At 61.1% G+C, this 24759-nt stretch overlaps 1 protein-coding gene across 2 annotated transcripts in view; it reads right to left on the reverse strand.

Annotated features, from left to right (window-relative positions):
* Positions 1 to 1804: 1804 nt before the first annotated feature.
* PPA2 (inorganic pyrophosphatase 2) overlaps positions 1805 to 24759 on the reverse strand; it is a 34747-nt gene continuing 11792 nt past the window's right edge. For both annotated transcript variants that reach the window (XM_055143348.1, XM_055143349.1), the window contains 7 exons: positions 23489 to 23575; positions 18137 to 18263; positions 9259 to 9386; positions 8713 to 8798; positions 7744 to 7813; positions 4146 to 4188; positions 1805 to 1990 (listed from right to left, as the gene is read on the reverse strand). In XM_055143348.1, the coding sequence (XP_054999323.1) occupies positions 1959 to 1990; positions 4146 to 4188; positions 7744 to 7813; positions 8713 to 8798; positions 9259 to 9386; positions 18137 to 18263; positions 23489 to 23575 (573 nt within the window). In that variant the 3' untranslated portion in view covers positions 1805 to 1958. The remainder of the gene's footprint in view (positions 1991 to 4145; positions 4189 to 7743; positions 7814 to 8712; positions 8799 to 9258; positions 9387 to 18136; positions 18264 to 23488; positions 23576 to 24759) is intronic.

Here is a 24759-nt window from a genome sequence, read left to right on the forward strand (position 1 = left end):
CCCTCCCGCCGTCCTGTCTCGCCCCCCCCCCCGCCCCCGCAAGGCGGCACGGCAGGCGGGCAGAGCTCCAGGAGGGGGGAGGGCCGCCCAGGCCGCTGCCCTCCCGGCCACAGGCGCCCACGCAGCCCTGCGCCCTCCCGGCCCCTCTGTACCCCCGCAGAGCCTGCGTCTCGCACCCGCCAGGGCCAGCAGCCGCAGGAACGGCCCAGGGGGCGGGGGTCCTCAGGAGTCCCTTGGCCCAGCCCCTCCCAGGTCTCCAGGCTCTGCTCCGGGGCTCGCTCGCTCGCTCTGTGCTCAGGGCTGACTCCGGGTGGGCTGAGGGGGCTGTTTGTGTGCCTGGGGTCAGACCCGGCTCAGGCACACCCGAGGCAGCGCCCCCTGCCGTGCTGCCTCTCCGGCCCAGAGGCCGGTTCTTATCCAAGATGCACCCAGGTCCAGGCACGAGCACCCTGGGCAGGAACTTTGGCCCTGGGGTGGGGCCTGTCTGAAGGCACAAGAGGTTCCTCTCAAAGAGCACCCGGGTGTGGCCGTCAGCTGGAGTCTGCTACCGCAGGGCCTTTGCCCGGGCCTCGGAGAAAGCTGAAGAGCTCCCTGCTGGAAACTCTAGTGTTCGCTGGGATCCTTCCCGGACAATCTCTTCCTGGATATTATTTATCACTTGGCAAAAAAAAAAGTAAAACTAGTTCCTGCTTCAGAAAGCTCGGAGGGTCTGGGCTGCATCAGGACGTGTGGGCAGGCGGGCAGGGGCCCGAGCTCTGCGTCTGTCCTTCCGGGGAGACGCCCCTTCTCGCCTGTCCTGTGTGTGTGAGCTCCCGGGGCCTGTCCCAGGAGCCTCCAAGGAATCAGCTCATTCCTCACGAGATTGCTGGAAGCTTCTTTGCAAGGTGTAATCGCCTGCCCGTGGTACGGCAATTCCGGCTGACTGCAGGCCCGCCACGTCCTGCCCTGACCTCTCTGACAGGGGCGCCTTGCTGCCCCCCTCCCCCCCGCATGCTCGTGGCTCTCCTGGGACGCGGGGCCGAGGCCTCTGCACACAGGTGAGGGCCCAGAGCAGGCAGCCCTCAGGCCAGGGGGAGACGCCCCCGGAGTCTGAGGCTCGCAGTCAGGACCTCTGGCCTGGACACGGTATCGCTGTGTGGGCCTGGGCAGACCGCAGAACTTTCCAGAACGTCACACTGAAGTGATCAGCGTCAGCCCCCTGGGCAGGGCCAGGGGACGGGCTCCCGGAAAACCAGGCTCAGCCGTGTGGCCGCCTGGCTGGGACGCAGCTGTGGGAGAGCCGCCGGCCAGGCTACGAGGGGCTGTGCTCACCCGCCACGCACCTCACACACGTGTGCTCACACGTGTACATGCATGTGGGGGCGCCCAGGAGGCACAAGCCAGAGACACGGACAGGGAGAGGCGGAGGGGAGGGTGAGAGACTCGGGGCCACTGAGACCCCGGGGCTGGCCGAGGGCCATGAGGGCCCAGGGTTCCAGGGACTGATGGAGGAGCCGCGGTCGGAGTGAGACCTTCACGCGGCCATGCACGGAGTCTGGGCCAGGGCCGGGCTGGACAGGGCACGGACGGTAAACCACGCGATGGTCTCGCTGGAAACAGGAGCAGTAACAACATCACAACTCAGCCCCTCGGCGCGTTGTGTTTATAGGAACCGGCAGAGACAGAGGCTAGAAGAGGAATCAGGCTGCCGCCGAGGCAGGAGCCAGAACCGGCCAAACGCCGATTCTCGGAGGTCTCCAGCCAGTACATCACAGCTGCGAGCTGGAACTTCCCCCAGGCTAACCAGTACCCAGGGACAGACGAGTATTAGGAATCGCAATGTTTATTTACATTTGGCGAATCTCAAAGAATCTGGGGGAAGGTGAAGTTTCCACTGAAGGCGGCCAACCCTCAGGGCCGTGCCGGCCCCAGGCGCAGGAACGTGGTCTCGGAGTCCGAGGGCGGGAGCTCTGCGAGCTTCAGCTCGTGCCCAGGAAGTGCCACACTTGCTCTGTGTTGGAGAGGGCGGGAGGGAGGGAGGACAAGACGTCACTCGGACCCGTGCAGAGCCCAGTCCCGGAGGGCAGCCAACAGACAGCGCCACGGCGGGCGGGAGCAGGCTGGGACAGAACTCCAGCCTCTGGGTCCCTGCAGCTCGGCCCGGTCCCTCCCCGCTCAGTCAGAGCCCCCAGAGCTTCCTACTTCTCTCCCTGCCTCTCACGCCCCTCTCTCGGGGTTGTTCCGTGGAGGACCCTCGGAGGCGGGCCAGCAAGGCCGCTGCATCTGTGCCCAGGCTCCTTCCAGCCCCGAGCCGGCACCCAGGAAACCGTTCCCCGCTTCTCACGGTGTTTTAGACTAAAGCAAAGAAGTACGTTCTGTTCTCTCGAACAAACGACGCATGCGCATGCTGGCATGTGGAAATCCTTCAACCTCAGAACACTTTTCACTTGTTTCTCAAAAACGGCAACTTGTTTTTTTTTTTTTTTTTTTGCTTTTTGGGTCACGCCTGGCGATGCATAGGAGCTACTCCTGGCTTTGCACTCAGGAATTACCCATCAGTGCTCAGGGGACCATGTGGGATGCTGGGAATCGAACCCAGGTTGGCCGCGTGCAAGGCAAAGGCTCTACCTGCTGTGCTATCGCTCCGGCCCCAAAACAGCAGCTTTTAAAAAGACATTTTAGAGCCGCTCTACCTGAGGTAAAGTCTGATTTAAGGTCTTTAGTTAAAATGAGGAGCTCATTAATAAGGAGGAGAACAGGCGACAGTGAGAGTTGGAAATGATGACTCCGGACCAGGACTGGCCCTGAAGGCGTGAAGGAGGGAAAGTGTCATGTACGATGGGCTCTCAGTGACAGTCCTGCAAACCACAGCGCCTGAAGGGGGGAGGGGGAGAGAGGGGGGGAGAGAGAGAGGGGGGGGGAGGGAGGGAGGAAGAGAGAGAGGGGGAGAGAAAGACAGGGAGAGAGAGAGGAGAGAGAGAGAGGAAAGAGAGGGAGAGAGGGAGAGAGAGGGAGAGGAGAGAGAGGGGGGAGGGGGAGAGAGAGGAAAGAGAGGGAGAGAGGGAGAGAGAGGGAGAGAAGGAGAGAGAGAGGGGGGAGAGAGAGGGGGAGAGAGGGAGGGGGGAGGGAGAGGGGGAGAGAGGGAGGGGGAAGGAGAGGGGGAGAGAGGGAATGGGGAGGGAGAGGGGGAGAGGGAGGGGGAGGGAGAGGGAGAGAGAGGGAGGGGGGAGGGAGAGGGAGGGACAGAGAGAGAGAGAGAGAGAGAGAGAGAGAGAGAGAGAGAGAGATCCCTGCCACAGATGCAGCCTGGGGCAGGGGGGGAGGGAAACTGGGGAGACAGGTGTGTACATGGTGGGAAATGTGCACTGTAAAGGGGATGGTGTTGGAATATCACACACTGAACCCAGCATGAGCAATTTTGTAAGTAGATACTCATAGAGCCATAGCACAGCAGGTAGGGCGTTTGCCTTCCGTGCAGCTGACCCGGGTTGATTCCTCTGCCCCTCTCGGAGAGCCCGGCAAGCTACCGAGAGTGTCCCACCCACACGGCAGAGCCTGGCAAGCTCCCCGTGGTGTATTCGATATGCCAAAAACAGTCACAACAAGTCTCACCTTGGAGACGTGACTGGTGCCCGCTCGAGCAAATCGGTGAGCAATGGGTAACAGTGATACTCATGGTGATTCCATTAAAAAAAATTTAAAAAGAGAAAAACAATCTCCAGGCCCCAAGAGACAGTGCCGTGGGTCGGCACTTGCCGTGCATGCGGCCACCCAGGCTCAGTCCCCGGCGTCCACCCGGTCCTCGAGCCACACCGGGCGTGATCTCTGGGCAGAGCCGGGGGGGCGGGCCCTGAGCACTCGGGTGTGTGTGCCCCCTCAAAAAAATCTCCAAATTCACATGGAATTTCTCAGTATTTTACCCAGAAAATAGGTACTTAATTAAGTTGCTACATAATTAAATGATTTTCTAGCCTCAATGTCATGAACATACTTTTCACGTACTGAAACAAGGGAGCGAGAGGTTGCACGTGAAAGCCTGGTGACCGGCTGAGAAAGTTTATAGTTCATGTGGCTTTAGGATTACTTGGGCGTGGGGGGGCGTCAAGGGTGTGGCTTAGAGCAGCATCTATGAACCTCTGCGTCGGGCCCCAGGGCCCCACACGTACCTTCCGGCTCCCTCCCGCTGCTCTCTGACGTTCCTGGGAGGACCTGGAAGGTAAGAGCAGAGCCACTGAGCGTCCGGGGTTCCGGCTGCGTCTGAACTGGAGGAACGCAGACACGCGTCCACCCCAAACAAAGCCAGGGCGCCTGGCAATGCACAGGAGTCTCGGAGGGGGAGGGCGGGACCCCACCCTCCTCGCCCAGCCCTGGGAAGCGGCAGCAGCACCTTCCTTGCACCCGCTGCAGGGGACAGAGTGGATGAGCCCCCCACGACCCCCCAGAGACGCACGTGACCCGTGACCCGGCACATCCCGGAAGCACTTTACTGGGGGCCCGCCGGGAGCCAGGGACCAGCCTGGGGGCCGTGATGCCTCCCAGGAGGGCACGGTGTCGCCCCCCACCGCGCAAAGGTGCTGCTCACCGTCACCCACGCAAGCCCCAAGGGAGGTCGCGCGGGACACGGGGGCGCAGAGAAGCAACCAATGGGGAAGGCAAGGCCGACCGCCAAGTCCCCGACACAGACACCCCCCTGCAGGGTTTGTTTCTGTTTGCTCTTTTGGGTCAGACCCGGCGATGCACAGGGGCTACTCCTGGCGATGCACTCAGGAATCCCTCCTGGCAGTGCTCAGGGGACCCTATGGGATGCTGGGAATCAACCCAGTGGGCCTCCTGCGTGCAAGGCAAACACCCTCCCTGCTGTGCTACTGCTCCAGCCCCTCCCCTGCAGGTCTGTCTCTTTTTTATTGTTCAGGGGGTGAGGCAGGGGGCAGGGGTCTTAGTTCCTGCTTGTCATTGTTTTCTACTTCATTAAACATTTGCTCTGCTCTTTATGGTCTTGTAAAAAGATGGGGAAAAAAAAATGAACAAATTAATAGGCGAGCTGGCCGCGGAGCACGGCGGGCTCCTTCCTTCCCTTCCTTCCCGGCTGCCCTGCACATTTGCTCTGCCCAGAACCGCATCTCCCTGGGCGGGGCAAGTCCCGACAGCCACTTCCTCCGGACTGACAACTCTCGGCACCTCATGACTGATCTGACTCAGTCTCTGAGGCACCGTGTGCCCAGAGGGGTTCCCAGGCGTGTGCAAGTATTTCCAAACATGTCTGGGGCCGGAGAGAAAGCAGAGTGGGGAGGGCGTTTGCCTTGCACACCCCCCACCCCGGTTCCATCCCCGGCACCTCCTCTGGTCCTCACCTCCCACCCGGAACGATCCCCGAGTGCAGGGCCCGCAGTGCGTCCTGAGCCCCGCGGGGCGTGCCCCCAAAACCAAGGACACGCATTTTCCATTTCTTTTTTTTTTTTTTTTGCTTTTTGGGTCACACCCAGCAAGGCACAGGGGTTACTCCTGGCCCTGCACTCAGGAATTACTCCTGGTGGGGCTGGGGGGACACAGAGAATGCTGGGAATCGAACCTGGGCCGGCCGCGTGCAAGGCAAACACCCTCCCTGCTCTGGTACTGCCCTAGCTCCTGGAGTTTCTTTTTAATGCTCTCCGTGGCCGTTTAATAATGTTATTACACTGTAGCTAGTGGGGGCTACATAACATTAGCCCTTGTCTTTCTGGGGTGACTGTGTCTTTGTACAGGCTTTATACTCGGAAGCGCCCATGAAAAAGCTATACACTTCCTAATCAGTTTTGTCTGTCTGTTAGATGAAGTTTATGAATCTTGTTTCAATCCTGACTTTTAGATTCTTTTAAAAAATGACTTTTCCGGGGCTGGAGCAATAGCACAGCGGGTAGGGCATTTGCCTTGCACGCGGCCGACCCAGGTTCGATTCCCAGCATCCCATATGGTCCCCTGAGCACTGCCAGGGGTAATTCCTGAGTGCAGAGCCAGGAGTGACCCCTGTGCATCGCCGGGTGTGATCCAAAAAGAAAAAAAAAAATGACTTTTCCATGAGGGAGAGGATCCGAACGTGTCTCCGTAAGCCACAGCAGACATGTCAGCCACTGTCAGTATCAGCTGACGGGTGCACCGGAGCCGTCACCCGGGCCGCCACCCTCCGAGCCCAGCGCCCGAGGGTCCCTCACTGCCGTGGACGGTGAAGAGCCCGACACCCCCGGAGACACCTTGGGAGGGGCTGCCGCTGAGCCTCGTTTGTCTTCAGAGACGCCCAGGGCGGGGGCGGCCTGAATGCGCTGCGGGGTGGACGGTGTCCCCGCGCTCGGTCACTCTGAGCAGTCGGGCCAGCGCAGGCCACCCAGGAGAGACCCTCAGCTCCGGGCCCAGCCTCTCCCTGAGGCCCTGAGGCGGGAAAGGCCCCGGGGGCCTGCCATGACGACACTTTCACTGTGGCCAGCCGCCGGGGGCTTCTCACAGACGCGTCCCCCACTCCGGGCACCCCGTCCCCAGCCGCCCCCTCGGGTTTCCTCGGGCCGGGGGGCGTGTCACAGTCTTCCCGTGAGAAGCGCCACTGCCCTTAGCACTCAGGTGCCACCAGCCAGTCACAGGACAGCTGCGGACGCTGATGCTTCCCAAGGCTAACCCCGCCTCAAGCCAACCGCTCAGACCAAAGGCCTCAGCATACCCGGCCCGATGCCCCCCTCAGAAAGACAAGGTGGCCCCCAGGGGCCCCAGAAGTCGACCTTCTTTCAGGGCCAGCAGAGAGCGCCCGCCCCCTCTCCAGGGCTCTCCCCTCCGGACCCCGCAGTGTCCCTGCAGGGCCGTCACCCGCTCTGGGAACGCTGGCAGGGACTATCCGGGTCTTCCAAGGGGCATTTTCCCTCAAGGGGACGGTTTTCCTTTTGATATCGGGAACGGCTCAAAATCAGGGTCTTAGGCAGGAACACGCACCTGGCGTTTAATTTTAAGGGAGTGTCCGTTATCTATAAACTGAGCTGAGCTGAAGGGGACGGCTGGTGTGCCTAGCAAGGTGACTTTTGTTCCCGCTATTTCTAATGCAAGTGGGGCCGGTCAGCGAGACTGGCCGCTGTCCTGCGGCCGGCCGGCAGCTCCTGGCTCTCCTTTCCCAGAGCCGCCCGGGCTCCAGCTCACTTGGGACAAGAAACACACGTCAGTCATCCCGGTGGGCTTCCTCCCGGGAACTCTACCCGCGCCTGGAGGCAGCCCCTGCCCCCTGCCCCCTCTCCCTCGGCCTTGGGACTCTGGAGGATGATTCGGGAATAGCAGCACCCCCCATCCTGCCCTTGGGGGTGCCCTCCCCCAGCACTGCAACACCTGCATGGCACTAAAACAGGGGGATAGTGGGGCCCCGAGTCCCGCACGCTGCTGGCCAGGGTTCCATCCCCAGCACCCCAGAAGCGTCCCGCGCCCCGCCAGGAGCAACCCCTGAGCACCGTGGGGGTGACTCTGCCCACCCAACCCCCAGCAGGGTCTCACTGGCGGCCAGCAGGCTGCAGCTTGGGCTCGGACACGAGCAGAGCCAACACGTGCCCCCGCACTTTGCCCGGGACTAGCCAACAGCGCACGCGGACCCCGTTGTGCCCAGAGCTTAAAATGGCTCAAGACGCCTGGAAGGTTCTGGACTCAAGTCCTGTGGTCACCACCAACGCTTTTCTTTTTTTTTTTTTTAACTGTGCGCCCCCCGGCGCTGCCCCCTCTGGCCTGTCTTGCTGGACCGCTGGGTGCGGGACACCTGCCCCTTACCGACTCCACGACCGCTCTTGCCTTCTCCTGAGAGCAGAGGAACGGGCTCCCGCAGACCTGCACATTGGTGCTGGAGGGACAGGAGAGGTTATTCGCAAACAAGGAAACGTGAAGGAGCAATCACCAACGAGAAACCCAGTGTACTCTGGTCTCGCTACGATTTTAGACACCGAGACACATTCCAGCCCCGGGGATGGCCCTGGATGCCCCGAGGTACGGCCGAAGTGCCCAGGCCTCCATGGCGCTGCACGGCCCACTTAGAGGGAAAGGCCGAGGGACCAGCCAGTGTGGAACAAAGGGCTTTGTCTGGAAGGTCGTTCAGGAAGCCCAGGATTGCTGCAGGCACCACACTGTCCCCTGGGCCCTGCTGGGTGGTCCCCTCCTCCCCGCCCCACCCCCAGCCTCAAATCAGAGCTTCGTTTTCTATTGTATGTCAGACAATGTAAAACCCCCACAGAGCCCCCACCCCTACTAAGATTAGCAAAAGGCGCTGAAATGTCTTAAACGAATACAGAGCTGGGCATTATGTTCGTCACAGCAGCTCGAATCGTAAGGGAAGGCTCTCAGTGCTCTTACCAAGAACAGGGGTGACCCTGACCACAGAAATAAGTAACCACATTTGCATTTGCTTTGCTTTTCTACTCCATTCTTGCATATGTCACGTGTACTGTAATTAAACGCCAGTTTACATGACCGTTTCCCTGCCAGAATCCTTGAGGAATGGACAGTGTCCATTCTGGATTCCCCAGTGCCCGGCACCCGGTCATCCCACCGTCCACTGAGTGTTCTGTCAACCATTTTCACTTGGAAAAAAAAATAACAGTTCTCTTTAAAACATAAGACCTGAGCAGTTACACATGGCTGCTTAATACCAATGAATACTAGAATAACACTATGAATCATGGTGCCTGAAAGAAAATAAAAATCTAAGTAAAAAAGTGGCATCACATCACAAAGGCGAACTCTTACCAGTCAATAGTCCCTCTCTCACACTTGTTCATGAGCAACGCTTTCCAGCATTCGTGAGTAGATTCGATGACCTTGAGAGCAAACGCCTAGACCCAAACCCAAAGGCGAGATCAGCGGCCTGGCTGCCGGGCGGGGCGGGGACGTCGGAGAGGGCGAGCTGTGGCCAGGGCTGGGCACTCCACACTCGGCCTGGGACAGTCCCCACGGGCTCAGTCCTCTCTGCAGGGCGGTGATGGGGAAACCCTGGCCGGGCGGCCCTAGGAGCGAGCTGCACTGCCCCGCGGAGGGCACCCTAGCAGCTGCGCCCCGCCCCCCGGGGGAGCATGTCCTCAGACACACGGACACACGGTCACGGACACACGGACAGCCCCAGCGAGCCGCTCCATTCTCTGGGGGGAAAATGTTGAAATCATAAAGAATGCTAAGAGTCGGTCGCAGGCAGTCGGGGTACCCTCAGAGAGTCACGTGAGAGGGCCCGGGGCGGGACGGGCTGTGGGTCTCCCGAGGTCTACTTGGTTAAGTGGGGGGAAAGAAAAGCTGGCCCACCTTGTCTTTGAATTCGCCGTTGAAAGCGAACTTGTTTTCCGGCTTTCCGTCCGGCACCTTGTAGTAGCGGAACCAGCTGAGCGTGGCCTCCAAGTACCCGGGCTTGTGCTTCTTCACGTCCTCGATGTCTACCGGCGGGAGGAAACGCTTCCATGAGCGCCGGCCGTTTGCTCCGGGCCGGCCCAGCGGCACCGCGGCACCGGCCGGACCTGGGTGGCGCGGAGGGAGCGGCCCTGGCGCAAGTGTCAGCACGTCGGAGCCCGCCCACGCGCCCTGCCCCGCGCGCCCTGCCCTGTGCCCGCGCCCTGCCCCGTGCCGCGCGCCCTGCCCCGTGCCCGCGCCCACGCCCCTGCCCCTGCCCCTGCCTCGCGCCCGCGCGCCCTGCCCCGTGCTGCGCGCCCTGCCCCGTGCCCGCCCCCTGCCCCGTGCCGCGCGCCCTGTCCGGCGCCCGCGCACCCTGCCCCGTGCCGCGCGCTCTGCCCCGCGCCCGCGCGCCCTGCCCCGTGCCGCGCGCTCTGCCCCTCGCCCGCGCGCCCTGCCCCGCACCCACGCCCCCTGCCCCGCGCCCGCGCCCCCTGCCCCGTGCCGCGCGCCCTGCCCCGTGCCGCGCGCCCTGACCCGTGCCGCGCGCCCTGACCCGTGCGGCGCCCCCAGCCCCGTGCCGCGCGCCCTGCCCCGTGCCGCGCCCCCTGCCCCGTGCCGCGCGCTCTGCCCCGTGCCGCGCGCTCTGCCCCGTGCCGCGCGCCCTGCCCCGTGCGGCGCGCGCCTGAGGGGACGCAGCGACAGAGCTCTGCGGGCTGCTGGCCCGGGACGGGCTGGAAAGGGCCTTTGGGGACACACACGGCGCAGTGGTGTGTGGTGAGCGGGTGGCCCGAGGGCGGCAGGCGATGGCGTGCATCGCAGGGCCGGGGCACCGCGAGGGGGTGGCCACTGACCCTGGGCCGGCCAGGGGAGCCAGGAGCACTGGCGGCGGAGCACTGCGCCCCCAACTCAGGACGGCCATGCGCGCGGTTGACCCGAAAGCCCGGGAGCGCTCGCGGGCAGCGGGCTGGGGGTGCCCAGCCCTGCGGGACAGCGGAAGGGTCAGGAACCCCGCACCTGCTCACCCCAACGTGGGCCAGCGGCGAGAGCACCGTCGCCCCTGCAACCAAGGCTGGGGACACCCGGAACAGCGGAAAAGTTCTGGAACGGCCGCTGCTCTCCGCGGCTGAGGGACATTCGGGGCCGTGGCCAGGCCCCTCTGCCGCAGCGCCTGCGCGGGTAAAGCGGCGCCTCGATCCGGAAAGGACTCGCGTCTCCACGGCCAGGAGCAGCCGCGCCGCGGGGAAGGGACAGAGGGAGCCGGAGCCGGAAAGGCCTCCCCGGGGAGATCAGAGGAGACGGCCCCAGGGGACCCAGTGCCGCGCTCAGAACCAAGGCCAGAGAGAATGCGGGTGGGGGGAGAAGTGAAGACAGATTTTCTTCATTTCCAGATGTGAAACAGGAACTCATAACCCGCAGAGTTCAGTACATCCTCAGAAGGAAAATTATCAGGGGAAGGACACCCGAACACGGGGCAGAAAACTGGCAGAAAGACAAGTCCCGTGAGCCAGCCAGAAGGGACCTGGCGTGGCCGACTCTGCACGGAGAGCGCGAGACAAAGGCGCGGGTCCAGACAGCGGAGAGAGAAATGGTGTTTCCAGTACGCGGCGACGGGATAAGGGCACACACAAGCACACGCACACACATCTGACATACATGAAGAAAACCCACGTGGATTAAAGACCCAACTTAGAATTTTGGGTATAAAATAATAAAAAGAAAAGGAGGAAAAACGTTTATCTTCTGGCTCTGGGGGGGAAAGTCCCCGCACCGAGGAAATGCAGGAGTCGGAGCTGGAGGTGCAGCCGGCCGAGGCTCCAGCCGACCCCAAATTAAAATGCTACGGTGATGATTTTTTTTAAAGATTGATACTAAAACTTGAGCTACTGCTGAGCCCACAGGCAACAGCACAATTTTCTCCACTGGGGAAGATTACCTGTGGCCTAAAAATTAAGGAATTAATATCTAAAACTCCAAGAGATTGCCATCGATCACAGACGTCAATATTCTCTCACTAGGAAGAGAAATGCAGAAACAACAGGTGGAGGCACTTCGCAGGAGGGAAGGTACAAACGACCAATAAATACACGAAATAGATGCCCCATCCCAGCGCCGGGCGGAAAACCGCAGCGTCCAGGAGAAGGTGCTGTTCATCACCTGTCAGACTGGCGAAGAAATGATTCTTCACGCCCCGTTAGAGGCCCGCCCTTCAGCGCCAGGCGCGGGCGAGGCATTCATTCTCCCCGTGCCACCGAGAGAGTCGGGAGACTCTGAGGATGTGCGCCAAGACCTCGGGGGGACGAGGCGACCCTGGAATGTGGGCGGGTGGGGACCAAGGTACCCCAGATGCAGGTGGTGGGCTGCGGGAAGAGCCGTCCCCTTTCCCCCAGCTCGACTGCAAAGTGGACACAGGATGAGCCGCCCCCCCCCCCCCGGGCATCCACAGTGGAGAGAGGGCGGGTGGGGGCACCCACGGCAGAGAGTGGGCAGAGAGTGCGGGCATCCAGGTGCCACGTCCAGCCTCTGCTGCTTCGGTGGCCAGCAGCGACCCGAGGGGACGGCGTCCTGCTGATAGCGGGGGAGCGGGGACCTGCTCCTGACCCGAGGCTGCCCCCTGCTGCCCTCTCAATCCGCAACAGGGCACAGGAGCAAACAGATGCCCCCAGGGCAGCCCGGGCTCCGAGGCGGGCAAGAGACGAACTCTCCCACCCAGCAGGGCAGCCTGATTCGCACCCTGTTCCCAAAGGCCGGGTCAGCGGCACAGGCGAAGGAGCAGCTGCATCCCACCCTCGCCCACCTCCTCCCTCCTGTCCCACAGCCTCCTCCATCAGCCCCTCCGCGACAGGGGGAAGGGAACCCCCTGTCGGGGAAATGGCACCAAAGCGGGCACCTCTGCCTGCTTTCTGGGTGTTCCCCAAGGAAACCCTTGGGGGGGACGCGTGAGCTCTGCAGGGAGCACGCCGCTCCCAGCCCCCTCGGGGGTCTCTGCGGGCAGCGTCCAGTTCCTCCCACCCGTGTGGACGGAGCCCGCGTGCGCCAGGGCTGAGCAGAGATCGGGGGCATGGCTCTCACGGGCTGACTGACGTCAAGTGTCTGGAAGGGCCCCAGAAGCGCTCAGGACCCCTGAGGAAACTGCTCCCCAGCCCCAGCTTGGGGGGTAATCAGCCATCCCGTGTGGAAAGGAGGAGGATTAAAAAGTAACACTTGAAAATCTTCCCAAAAACAATCGAAACTGGAGATTTGTCGGATGCCCCGAGGGTCACTTTCCTGCTATTTGAGAGAAGCGGCAAAAGCACCGCAGAATTCCACGGCCTTCTGGGGGGCAGAGCACTGAGTGCCAGAGTCTCCCAGAAGGCAGCACCCCCCGCCCCCCAGTCAGAGGGGGCGACCGGAAACTGCAGGAAGTGAGGTCACAACGCCAGGGCTCTAGGCCTCTCCCCAGCCCCGCACCGCCCCTGCCTGTGCCCTGCTCCCCCTCTCAGGGGCGCCTCCTGACGGAGCCACCTCACAACGGGACCCCCACTCGGCATTAGCCGGTTCCATTCCAGGGTGCCCCTCCCCCCACCACTGATTTTTTAACTCCGAAATATCTGCAGTCAACAGCTGCGACAAGACAACAGACGCCAATTTTCATTTCCTTGAAGACCAGCCTGGAGCCCTGCAGGGTGGCGTCCCTTCCCGGACCCGGGCCCAGCATCTGTCTGACCCCGGCTGGACGCGCTGCGTGACCCCGTGCAGTTAACTCAGCCCGCGCAGAAGTGACACGCGCTCCCCGTCCATCCTGAAAGGCTCTGCACGCTGCTGTTCCACCGCTATTACCCTAATGGCCCGGCACTCCGGACAGTCAGGGTGCCCGGGGCCCTGATTAACTCCTTCAGGCCATTATGGGGCCATTAAAAGCATCAGGGTCCAGGACCTAATTATGGTGCATTAAGCGTTCTCCAAGCCCGCCGAGTGTTAACGACCCGGCCTGAGCGACGACCATTTTCTACGAGGGACACAGGGCGTTTATTTCCAAACATGATCTTTCACTTTTCAGATTTTCAGGGAGCGGCCAAGCTGCAGCAGGCAAATATCAATTTGTTAAAAAACTTTTAACAAATATCAAAATATTTAACAAATATTAAAATCATAGAAAGAGGTCAGCAACCAGGGAGGTAGACTTTATTTTTATTTTTTCCTGACTGAAAACATGTTCTCTGGGCGCAATGTCTAGTTTTAGTTCAATGACGTCAAAGTGTAAAACTCTCAGCACCAAAGCAGGATATTAGGAGTCTGCTGAGGGCCACACACACGTCCAGGAGCTCAAAGACGTTATTTCCGCACAAACGAAACAATGCAGCATTTCCTGGCAGAATCATAGCTGGAAGGCCTGCAGACTAACGCCGGAAACAGCGTCAATAGGAGAGGGTCTATAAATTAGGACGGACATCTTTATTTTTGAAACAGAATAAACTGACTAGGTAAAATAATATCCTTTTCCTTAAAGTAATGAAGATTGGAATGTTTAAATGAAAACTTCAAACTGCAATAAAAATGTAGAGGAAATTTTTTTTTTTTTTTTGCTTTTTGGGTCACACCCAGTGATGCACAGAGGTCACTCCTGGCTCTGCACTCAGTAATTACCCCTGGTGGTGCTCAGGGGACCATATGGGATGCTGGGAATCGAACCCGGGTCGGCCGCGTGCAAGGCAAGCGCCCTCCCCGCTGTGCTATGGCTCCAGCCCCTAGAGAAAAATGTTTTATGTGAATTCTCTATAAATTCTTGCACTATTACACGGACCCAGAGAAGTACAGAATTAAAACCTTTCAGGTCAGCTACCCTCGTCCACGCTCCACGCTGGTGGGGTAAAAGTGGCACGTGCGGATGGAAGGTCTTCATGCGACCACAAGGCCACGCGCTCCCCTGCGGCAGGAGCCTCCACGCAGGTGCACTCAATGTGCCGGGGCTCTGCACGGGGCACACCCTCCCCCCCTGCACTGGGCACCTCTCCCCCCTGCACTGGGCACCTCTCCCCCCTGAGCTGGGCACACCCTCCCCCCTGCACCAGACACCTCTCTCCTGCACCAGGCACCTCTCCCCCCTGCACCGGGCACCTCTCCCCCTGCGCCGGGCACCTCTGCCCCCTGCACCGGGCACCTCTCCCCCATGAGCCGGGCACCTCTCCCCCCTGCGCCAGGCACCTCTCCCCCCTGCACCAGGCACCTCTCCCCCCCTGCACCGGGCACCTCTCTCCCCTACACCAGACACCTCTTCCCCCTGAGCCAGGCACCTCTCCCCCCTGCACGGGGCACCTCTCCCCCATGAGCCGGGCACCTCTCCCCCCTGCGCCAGGCACCTCTCCCCCCTGCACCAGGCACCTCTCCCCCCTGCACCGGGCACCTCTCCCCCCTGCACCAGGCACCTCTCCCCCCTGCACCGGGCACCTCTCCCCCCTGCACCGGGCACCTCTCCCCCCTGCACCGGGCACCTCTCCCCCCTGCACCGGGCACCTCTCCCCCCTGCACCAGGCACCTCTCCCCCCTGCACCGGGCACCTCTCTGCCCTGAGCCAGGCACCTCTCCCCCTGCGCTGGGCACCTCTCCCCCCTGCACTGGGCACCTCTTCCCCCTGAGCTGGGCACACTCTCCCCCCTGCACTGGGCACCTCTTCCCCCTGAGTCGGGCACCTCTCCCCCCTGCACGGGGCATGCAGATGCCAAGGAGAAATCGACAATGGAGACATTTCAAATGTACGTACCCAGAGCCACATTTCCTGTAAGACTCTTGGAAAATGCACAACAGCCAAGAGCACAATATGGAAACAAAAAGGGGACATGAAGGCTCTGAGCCCGTGGGTGAACGACAGACAATGGAGGGCAGGCTGAGGCGTGGGCTGGGGTGCAGAGTCCTGTGGCGATTGCTCGGAAATGGGGAGGAACCCCAGGAGGAAGACACGGCTGCACCCAGGGGATGTTTACCAGTGCCCAGCGTTGCCTTTCAGGGGAGAAGACGGGGGGAGGCTACAGTCACAGAACTAAAACAGCATGAACAGGGCCAGAGCACTGGCACAGCGGCTGGGGCTGACGGGGGCAACCCCAGCGTCCCACCTGGTCCCCTGAGGCCTACCAGGAGCGCGCCCTGAGCACAGAGCCGGGAGTGAGCCCCGAGCACAGAGCCGGGTGAGAGCCCCGAGCACAGAGCCAGGAGCAATCCCTGAGCACAGAGCTGGGAGGGAGCCCCGAGCACAGAGCCGGAAGTGAGCCCCGAGCACAGAGCACAGAGCCGGGAGCAATCCCTCAGCACAGCCACTATTCTCTGGCTCCCAAACCAACGAGAGTCATGACTGACGTGAGTCCTCACGACTGCGCACACGTGCCGAGGGCTGAGTGTGAGGCCAGGCCGGGGGCCCCTCAGAGCCTGGGTCTCTGCTGCAAGGCAACAAGCCAAGCCACAGTTTCCTGACGCACAGAAGTCACAAAGCTTCAGCGGGGCCGTGGTCACAGACTTGAGGACGGCGAGAAGGCCCCTTCCTCTCCAGTGCCAAGGCCTGGCGGTGCCCGGAGATGCCATGGGGCCCGGGATGCCGGGATCGGACTCGGCACCTTCTGAGACATCAAGGCAAAGTCTTGATTTTTCTTTTCTGGTTGTTTGTTTGTTTTTGTTTTGGGGTCACACCCAGCAATGCTCCGGGGTTACTCCTGGCTTGGCACTCAGGAATTACTCCTGGCAGTGCTCGGGAGCCAACTGGGATGCTGGGAATCGAACCCGGGTTGGCCGTGTGCCAGGCAAATGCCCTCCCCGCTGAGCCATCTCTCCAGCCTGAGCCTTAACTTTTCAGTGTGACAGTCTGAGTCCCGGGAGAACACCCAGAGAAACGGTGTCGGGAACAGCCCGGCAGAGCAGGAACCACGGCACCGCACAGGGAACTCGGGGGGGGGGGGAATTGGAGCACCCGCTCCCGCTTTCTGCACCGTGGGCCACAGGCCCGAGATAAGAACAGCCGAGTCCACCCAGGACCGCCGTGTGCATGTGTGCGTGTGTGTGTCTGCACGTGTCTGTGCGCCTGTGTCCGCGTGCGTGTGGTGCATGTGTGCGCGCCTGTGTCCGCATGTGTGTGTCCACGTGCGTGTGTCCACATGTGTGCGCCTGTGTCCGTGTGTGTGCCTGTGTCCACGTCTGTGTCTGTGTGCCTGTGTCTACATGCGTGTGTGCATGTGTATGCCTGTGTCCGCATGCGTGTGTGCATGTGTCTGTGCACCTGTGTCCATGTAGTGTGTATCTGTCTGCGTGTGTGCACCTGTGTCCATGCGTGCATTTGTGTCCACGTGCACGCACGCGCGCGCGCGCGTGTGTGTCTGTGCGCCTGTGTCCACGTGTGCTGTGCGGCAAACTGACTCTCCACGTGCCTCTGACGGCTCCTTCCCCCCCGTCCCCCAGGGGAGCTGTGCCCCAGGTCTCTGGGCGTGTGAAAGGGGCCTGCCTGGCCCCGTCTATGTACTTAGTTACTGCTTTCTGGTTGGGGGCCACCTCGAGCAGTGCTCTGGCTTCCTTCTGGCCGAACGGGAGGGACCATGTGCTGCCAGGGGTCAGACGGGGAGGCCGGGGGAGGCGAGCACCGGGACCCCCGGACCATTTCCCCAGCCCAATTTCACAGCCGAACGGCAGCTTCACTCTGTAGCTGTGACCCCGCTGTCACGTGAGCTTCGCCCGATGGCACAAAGCGCCTCCTGCTGTTCCCTGCGCGGCGCGAGGCTCACCACGAGCACGCCGCCACGCAGCGAGGCTGAGGCCGGAACGCCAGCGTCAGCCGGTGCCAGCGAGAGCGGGCGCCGGGTGCGCCGGAGGATGGCGAGGCCGTGGGGGCCGGGAAGGCGAGAGGGACAGCGCGGGTCAGCACCGCGGCAGTGGCCAGACGGACACGGGGTCAGCACTGAGACGGCGGCCAGCTGTCAGCCTCACCTCCCGGCCAGGGTCTCGACCTTCCCACACGGCCCCTCCTGACCGCACGCCCACTCCCCAGGGAGCCCCACTACCCTGTGTGCAGCCCGTGGGAACCCTCGGGGTGAGTGTCTCCTACAGGCTCGGAGAGGCAGGTGGCTCGCAGGGGCTGCAGGCCGAGGGGAGCTGGGGAGGCGCCAGGTTCCGCCCGGTCACCGCGGGCATCTGCCTGCCCCGTGCGGCGCCGAGAGTTGCTCAGACGGAGACTTGGCAGCACCGGCCCGTCCGTTCGCGCAAGAAGGTGTAGCAGGGCCGCCGGGTCCCTTCCCGCCGCCCCGCACGGCCGGGCGCTGGGCACAGGCCTGGGCTTCCCTCCCTGTCAGGCGTGTGAGCCAGACCAACAGAGAAGGAGACGGGGCGAGGGTGCCCGAGGAACGGGGGTCCCGGGCCCCCGGGGGGAGGTGGCAAAACCCTCTCCCCTCCCCCGCCCTCCGCGGCGGGGCACCTCAAGGCTCAGCCCCACGGCCTCCAGGCCCACGGAGAGAGCACACACAGCAACACACAGACGCGGACCCCCGAACTTCACTTCGCCTGGGTCCTCTTTTTTTTTTTTTTTTTTGCTTTTAGGGTCACACCTGGTGATGCCCAAGGGTTACTCCTGGCTCTGCACTCAGGAATTACTCCTGGCGGTGCTCGGGGGACCCTATGGGATGCTGGGAATCGAATCCGGGTCAGCCGCGTGCAAGGCAAACGCCCTCCCCGCTGTGCTATCGCTCCAGCCCCCCCCCCCTTTTTTTTCCGCCTGGGTCCTCTTTAAACGAGAAAAATTCAAGTTCACGCAACCGTCCGCGCAGCGCCTGGAGACGCTGAGACTCACCGTGAAGCTTGGAGGCATCAGGGTCATCCACGTTGATGGCGATGACCTTCCAGTCAGTCTCGCCCTCGTCAACAAGAGCCAGCACCCCGAGGACTCTGACGCGTGCGACCTCGCCACGAGCAAGGACCTTTGAGAAAAAGGAAACAAGGCGTCGGACGCGCACTAGAGACACTTACTCACAAAACACAAGCCAGGACAGAGGATGAAAAGCACCAGAGTGAAGCTCAGTGAAGGCCAGACAACAAAGTAACGTCGAATGAGGGGCTGGAGCAAGCGCGGCAGGGAGGGCTCGACCCCCGGCGCCCCAGCTGGCCCTCCCAGCCGCCAGGAGTCATTCCTGAGTGCAGAGCCAGGAGTAAGCCCGGAGCATCGCCGGGTGTGGCCCAAACCACAAAAACTAGGTCAAGTCTTCCTAGGCCTTTCCACGAGATCCTTTTTCAGATGCGAGTCCCAATCTCTGTTCGGAAGGTGCAGGTCTTACAAGCTTGACGGTAACGTGCGGGTCCCCGACACGCACACTCGGGAAGTGACGCAGGGTGCCATCACACGAGAGAAACCGGGGGTCTGCAGCTGGCCGTGAGGAGGTCCTGCAGAACCTTCCCTTCCTGCCCAGCTCTCAGTGGCCGGGGGAGTAAGAGCCCACTGCCCCGGGACCCGCCTTATGGTGCCCGGGAGAGCTGCTGACCACAGGGCGAGAGGCACAGTCAGGAGAGTCCAGGGGGCCCCGAGGGGCCCGTGCTCAGGGGCGTCCTTCCAGCATGCCACCCGCGTCAGACGCACGCACCCTTGCTCCAGGCTGAGTGGATCAGAGGACTCGCCCGCGAGAGACACCTGAGCACCCACGTCAACACAAACCCCGTCATGACCCGAGAGCGCCAACTCTCCACCTGGATCGCGAGCGCGGAGGAGAGTCAGCTCGGTACCCGGCCCGTGAGGTGGAACGGGCGGAATCGCCTCAGGACCCAGCAGAGCCATGAGGCGGGGCAGGTCAAGCCGCCGTGGTACCGGGCAGAGCCGGGAGATGGCCGGGCTGAGCCACACCTGGTTCCCAGGGGAGTGGCACAGGGTCCCAGCGGGCGCGCACCGTGTGCAGGAAGGAGAGAGAATCCCTGTCCCGAGGCAGCCCCCCCCCGCCCCTGCCCAGGTTGGTCCTTTAGGAAACAGAATCTGGATTCGGGGGGGCCAGGGAGCACTGTCGGGGGGCACCGAGATCCTCTCAGCCTGAGACGGGACTCGGGCCCTGCTGGCTCCCGGCCAAGGCAGTCTGCTCGGCCAACCTGGCGCCACAGCTGGGCACGCGCCAGAGCACCTGTCCCCTGGCACTGACGGTGCCCTCTGACGCAGACGCAGCTGTCGGGTCGGAGCGCGGGCCACAGGCAGCGGCCAGCCTGTCGGGACGATGGGACCGAGGCAGCGTCTCGGAAGCACAGCCCACGTGTCTGACCTGCGCTCACAGTGACGGCTCTGCTCCGAAGTTCCGTAAACGTCACGAGCGGACCTGAGATCTGTGTCTGCAGGAGGCACGCCCGGCGGCCATCGCGTCTGGCCAGGGGCCCTGCTCCCGGAGCTCCGAGGCAAGGGACAGACACCGCTGCTCTTGGACAGATTCCTGCCTCGCCAAAGCAACTCTAAGGATCGGGAACTAGAAGGGAAATCCACTCCAGCTGACACCTGGGGTAAGACTTCTGCTTCACCACCCAGCTCCGTTCGAGTGACTTTCCACGGAGCGGAGACGAGGAGTGGGCTTGCGTCCCCCTCAGCAGGCGGGCTCGGGGAGGGGCTGCAGTGGCCTCCTTTCCCCTAGAGCCACCTCTCAGGTGGGCAGACCAGCGACAGAACACAGGAAGGGGGGGGCGTCTTTCAGCAGGGACTCGTGCCTTGATTTCCACTTGGAAGAAAGAGAGAGAGAAGAATGGATAAAATGATGATGAAATATAACACAGCCATGGAGTGAATGAACACAACTACCCACGTGGACTCTAGCTCACGGCAACGGATGAACCACAACTACCCACGTGAACACTGACTCACAGCCACGGCAGTGAATGAGCCACGACCACCCGTGTGAACTCTGACTCACACAGCCACCCACATGGACAGTGACTCACAGCCACGGCATGAATGAGCCACGACGGCCCACGCGGACACTGACTCACACAGCCACGGCAGCTAATGAACCGCAACTGCCCACGCGGACGCTGCCTCACAAGCATCGTTCTGAGAGAAGGGAGCTGTGGCCGTGCGGTTCTCGATGCGGAGAGCTGGTCTGACACCGTTAATCCGCACAGAGAGCTCAGGACTCCGGGCTCGGGTGCCCTGGTTCCGGTCATTTCCTGCCACGTGATCTGGGTGTGATGATCTGTGCATTAAGAGTGCCCTCGAATCTGAACTTCCAGAACATGGAAAAAAGATTTGTTCTTTAGGTGGGGATTAAGCAATTATTTCAAACACCAGAGTGTAAAAAATTACAAAGAGCACACGCTCGTGAGGGGGTGCGATGATGTGTGTGCGTTGTGTTGTTCGTGGGCTCTCAGGGTGGCGCTCTCTCTCTCTCTCTCTCTCTCTCTCTCTCTCTCTCTCTCTCTCCCCCCCCCCCCCCGCCCCGCTTGCATTCGGTGTTCTCGAGCCGCTGCGTATGGACCAGATCGGGGTGGCTCCTCTTGGTGCTCTGCTTCTGTGTGCCGCTGTGCTCTCTTCTGTCTGTCTCTCTATCTCTGTCTGTCTCTGTAGTCTCTCCTCTGGTCTCTTCCGACCTCTCTCTGTGTCTGCTTCTGTGTCTTCTCCTGTGTCTTCTGTCTCGCCTCTGTGTCTTCTCTCCGCTCCTGTCTCTTCTCCTTGCTTCCGTCTTACCTTTGCCTCTACTTCTCTTCCACTTCTGTGTCTTCTCTGTGTCTTCTCTGCTGCTTGTGTCTTGTCTCTCTCTCTACTTCTCTCACAGTCTCAGTTTATACAGCAATCACATAGGGTCGTGACACAAAGGTGGGTTGAATATTAACAAATCAACAAAGAAGGGTAAGACCATTTCTCCAGGAGATTAACAAAATCTCATCTAAGGAGATCTGCTCAAGGGTGGGATCCAAACAAGCGTGTGTCACTTTCTTCCTTCCTCAGCTAGTAATCCGCTTAAATAGTTATAGCAAATCTACTTCTAATATTTCTAGCAATGTCATTCTGTATGAGCACAGTAAGAGATATATCAGACTTAAAGTTTGGTTCTTCCTGGGAACATCTCACTATATATTCCAGACCACAGTCCTCAGGCCAGGTTAGTCTTCCTAACCCCAGCAGGATCCCAGTCTCGTCGTTACTTCTGGATCATGACAGCATTTGTCTATGACCATGTTCTCAACTTATAGTTGAGTATTGTGGTGCTTTGGCCTGGCCCATTTTGATGCCAGGGCAGCTCACAGCTTGCCCTGGGTCCATTCCGTCTCTCAGGACCCTGCTTTTGGGGTGCTAGGAACTAAGGGCAACCGAGTTGAGAAAGCAGATGCCCGGGAGTAAATATTATTGGAGTCAATCAACTCCCAAGTTACAAAGCATAATATTAACTGTCTTCCTGTGTCCATACAGAAAGGACATTGCTTTAAGCTAAACTAAGTTTTCTGAGACAAAGCTGAAAGGACAAACCCAATGTTATCCTACACCAGGGCACCTCGGAGGGGGGTGGGTTGAGTCTCCCTCCCTGCCCCAAGCAGAGTCCTGGCAGCTGAAAACCTCCAGAACCCAGCCACAGCCATGCTCAAGGCCACTCTCCACATGCTCAGACGAGCCTCACCCATGAAGGAATCATCAGAGGAACCCAGGTATGCGGGACGCGTGGCTGAGATCTCCAAGCCTGTATGGATCGGGACTGGGACTCCTCCACACAGATCCCCCGTTTTCCAGTAGCTTGGCAGCCACACCCACAAACTGCCCCTGGTGCCATGTAATCTCATCAACGGCCAAGATCCAGAGACTATAAAATAAAGTGCCAGGAAGACAGCGATGCAGAATCTTGCACAGCAGAGCCTGGAAAACTACCTGTTGCATATTCGATATGCCAAAAACAGGAACAATCATGGGCCTCATTCCTGAGCTGAACATGGGAGGGACGAATGGAGACGTTACTGGCGCCTGCTCGAGCAAATCGATGAGCAACGGGACTACAGTGATACAGTGAACCCTATTTCAGATGTCGTTAACTTCAGGGGTAGCGCCTTCCCAGTCCCGTTAGAAAGCAACCCGTCGGCCCTTCCAAGGCAGCAGCCCCGGGGAGAGGCTCTGGGACGGGACGGGACAGAGACGGGACGGGCTCCAGGTGCTCTCTGGTGACTGTCTCTCCAGTCCCCAACCCCAGGGCCCAGCGTGCTCGCCAACACTCAGACAACGAGAGTAAGGCATTTGTATTAAATCTTTACTCACACTTAATATCTGCATGAAGATCTGAATTAATTTAATAATTTACACCAATTATGAGCCGAGTGGCCCCAGGGATCACACCCTTGAGGTTATGGAGATTAAGTGGCTTTCTAATCTTGCGGAGATGTCAAGTTATTTAGTGGATCACGGAACGCGTGAGAAAGTACGTGGGTTTTTTTTTTCCCTTCCTGTTAATCTATTCACTTTATACATGCTTTACTGCCTCTCTGGGGAGAAAATGTCCGAAATAAATAAACTGCTAAGTACGAAAGCAAACAACTAGGCTATATTTCGACTACAAGGTACAGAAATCAGTCTCACACATGCAGTTACCCAGGCGGGGAAGGAGGAAGAGGGAGGGGAGGAAGAGCAGAGGGAGAGACAGAGCAGGAAGAGAAACAGCCAGGACGGGGCAAGGCTAGAGGGCAGGAGGGGAAGACAGAGCAGGAGCAGGAGAAAGGAAAGGAAAGCGTGTCGGGAGTGTGGCGAGGGGCGGTGACCGGGGGTCAGGGGTTGGGAGTGTGGTGAGGGGCGGTGTCTGGGGGTCAGGGGTCTATTCACCGCGTCAACCCCAGAAGCCTGCAGCGCTCCTGTGATTTTCAGAGAGAAGCAATTTACTCTTTTTGGGGGAGGGACACCCCTGGCTTGCTCAGGGGACCCCGGGGAGCTGCTGTGGAACGGGGGTGAGCCGTGGCGAGCCGCAGGGCCAGGAGGGGCCGGGTGCCAGAGCCGGGACCCGAGGGCCGAGTCTGTAGCAGGCAGGAGCATCACGGCCCCGGCGAGCCCTCGGGGACGCAGCAGCGGGGCAGAGCGCGGACGGACACGGGATTCCCCGGGCGCGGAGGCCACTGTCAGGCTGGGACTCTGCACCCGTGGGGCCGGGGCGGGGCGGGGGCTCGGACCCCGAGAGTCGGGCCGGGGCGGGGGGAGGCAGAGCCGGGCTGCACGAACCTTGGAGCCGATTTCACAGACGTCGATGGGGTCGTTGTCTCCGCAGCAGTCCGTGTCCTTGTCCTTCTTCCGAGGGTCCTCCCAGGTCTGCGGGCGGAGGGGGCTGGTCAGCACCGGGAGCACCCGGGGAGCACGCGCAGGCCGGGCTGGGACGGACACACTTAGGGCCGGCGGGCAGGCGCTGGCCGTGCATGTGTGGCCCCTCGAGCCCGCCAGGAGTGACTCCTGGGGGCAGGAATAAGCCTGAGCCCAGACCGGACGGCCGGTGAGCGAGTGAGTCCGACCTGCCCCGGGATCTCGAGCTGCAGGGCCAGCGGCGGCAGGACATGCCCGTAGAGGGGCTGCTCCCCAGACCGCACGCGTCTGCTCGGTGAAGACGGGGCGCTGAGCTGGGCAAAACAAGTCCCGCCCTCCCGGCTACTGTCCCCGCTCCCAGCAGCTTGGGGCTTCCTGCAAAACATCACAGGAGGTAAAGACCCAAGAATCAAACATGCCGCGAGGGCTCTGGGGGTGGGCTGGGCCAGCCAGGGGCAGCCCTCGGGGCTTGCGGGACTCCCGGGGTGCTCAGGAGGCTGTGCGGGGTCAGGGCAGGAAGGGGCGAGTCCAGAGAGGTGACACTCTCTGTCCACAGGCCAGGCCGCGCCGGCCAATCAGGAAGGAGGGCGGAAGCGGGAGACGAAAGGGAAGGGGGAGGGAAGCCAGCCAGCGCCACGTGCCCAGCCAGGGATGGGGACGTGGCCAGAGTTGAGCCCCCGGCCTGCGCCCCCTCCAGCCAGGGCTCGGCTGCCCAGAGGACCCTAATTTCTCTCCCGTGGGCACTGATGAAGTTTTTTTCTTTCTTTTTTTTTTTTTTTTGGTGAGGGGGGGTCACACCCAGCGATGCTCAGGGGTTCCTCCTGGCTCTGCACTCAGGACTCACTCCTGGCGGTGCTCGGGGGACCCTATGGGAACCCGGGTCAGTCGCACGCAAGGCAAAGGCCCTCCCCGCGGTGCTGTCGCTCCGGCCCTGGTCACTGGTGAACTTCTCACCCCTCTCTTCATTCTTCAGTCGACAATGAACTGGACATATGTGTAATCTAATACATATGACGCTCTCTGCCATGACAACTTTCTAGAAGAGGGGAGCAGCTATGAACTCATGGTGGGGCGCAGTGAAGACCCCGCTCACATCACAGGCAGCTCGGAAGGATTCCTAGTGAACGGAGCCACGGCTTCAGTCAGGGCCAGGGAGAGCCACGCTCTCGGCGGGAAGCTCTCGGCCTGCCCCGTTC

Source organism: Sorex araneus, chromosome 6 (genome assembly GCF_027595985.1).
Source record: "Sorex araneus isolate mSorAra2 chromosome 6, mSorAra2.pri, whole genome shotgun sequence".
NCBI classification, from domain to species: Eukaryota; Metazoa; Chordata; class Mammalia; order Eulipotyphla; family Soricidae; genus Sorex; species Sorex araneus.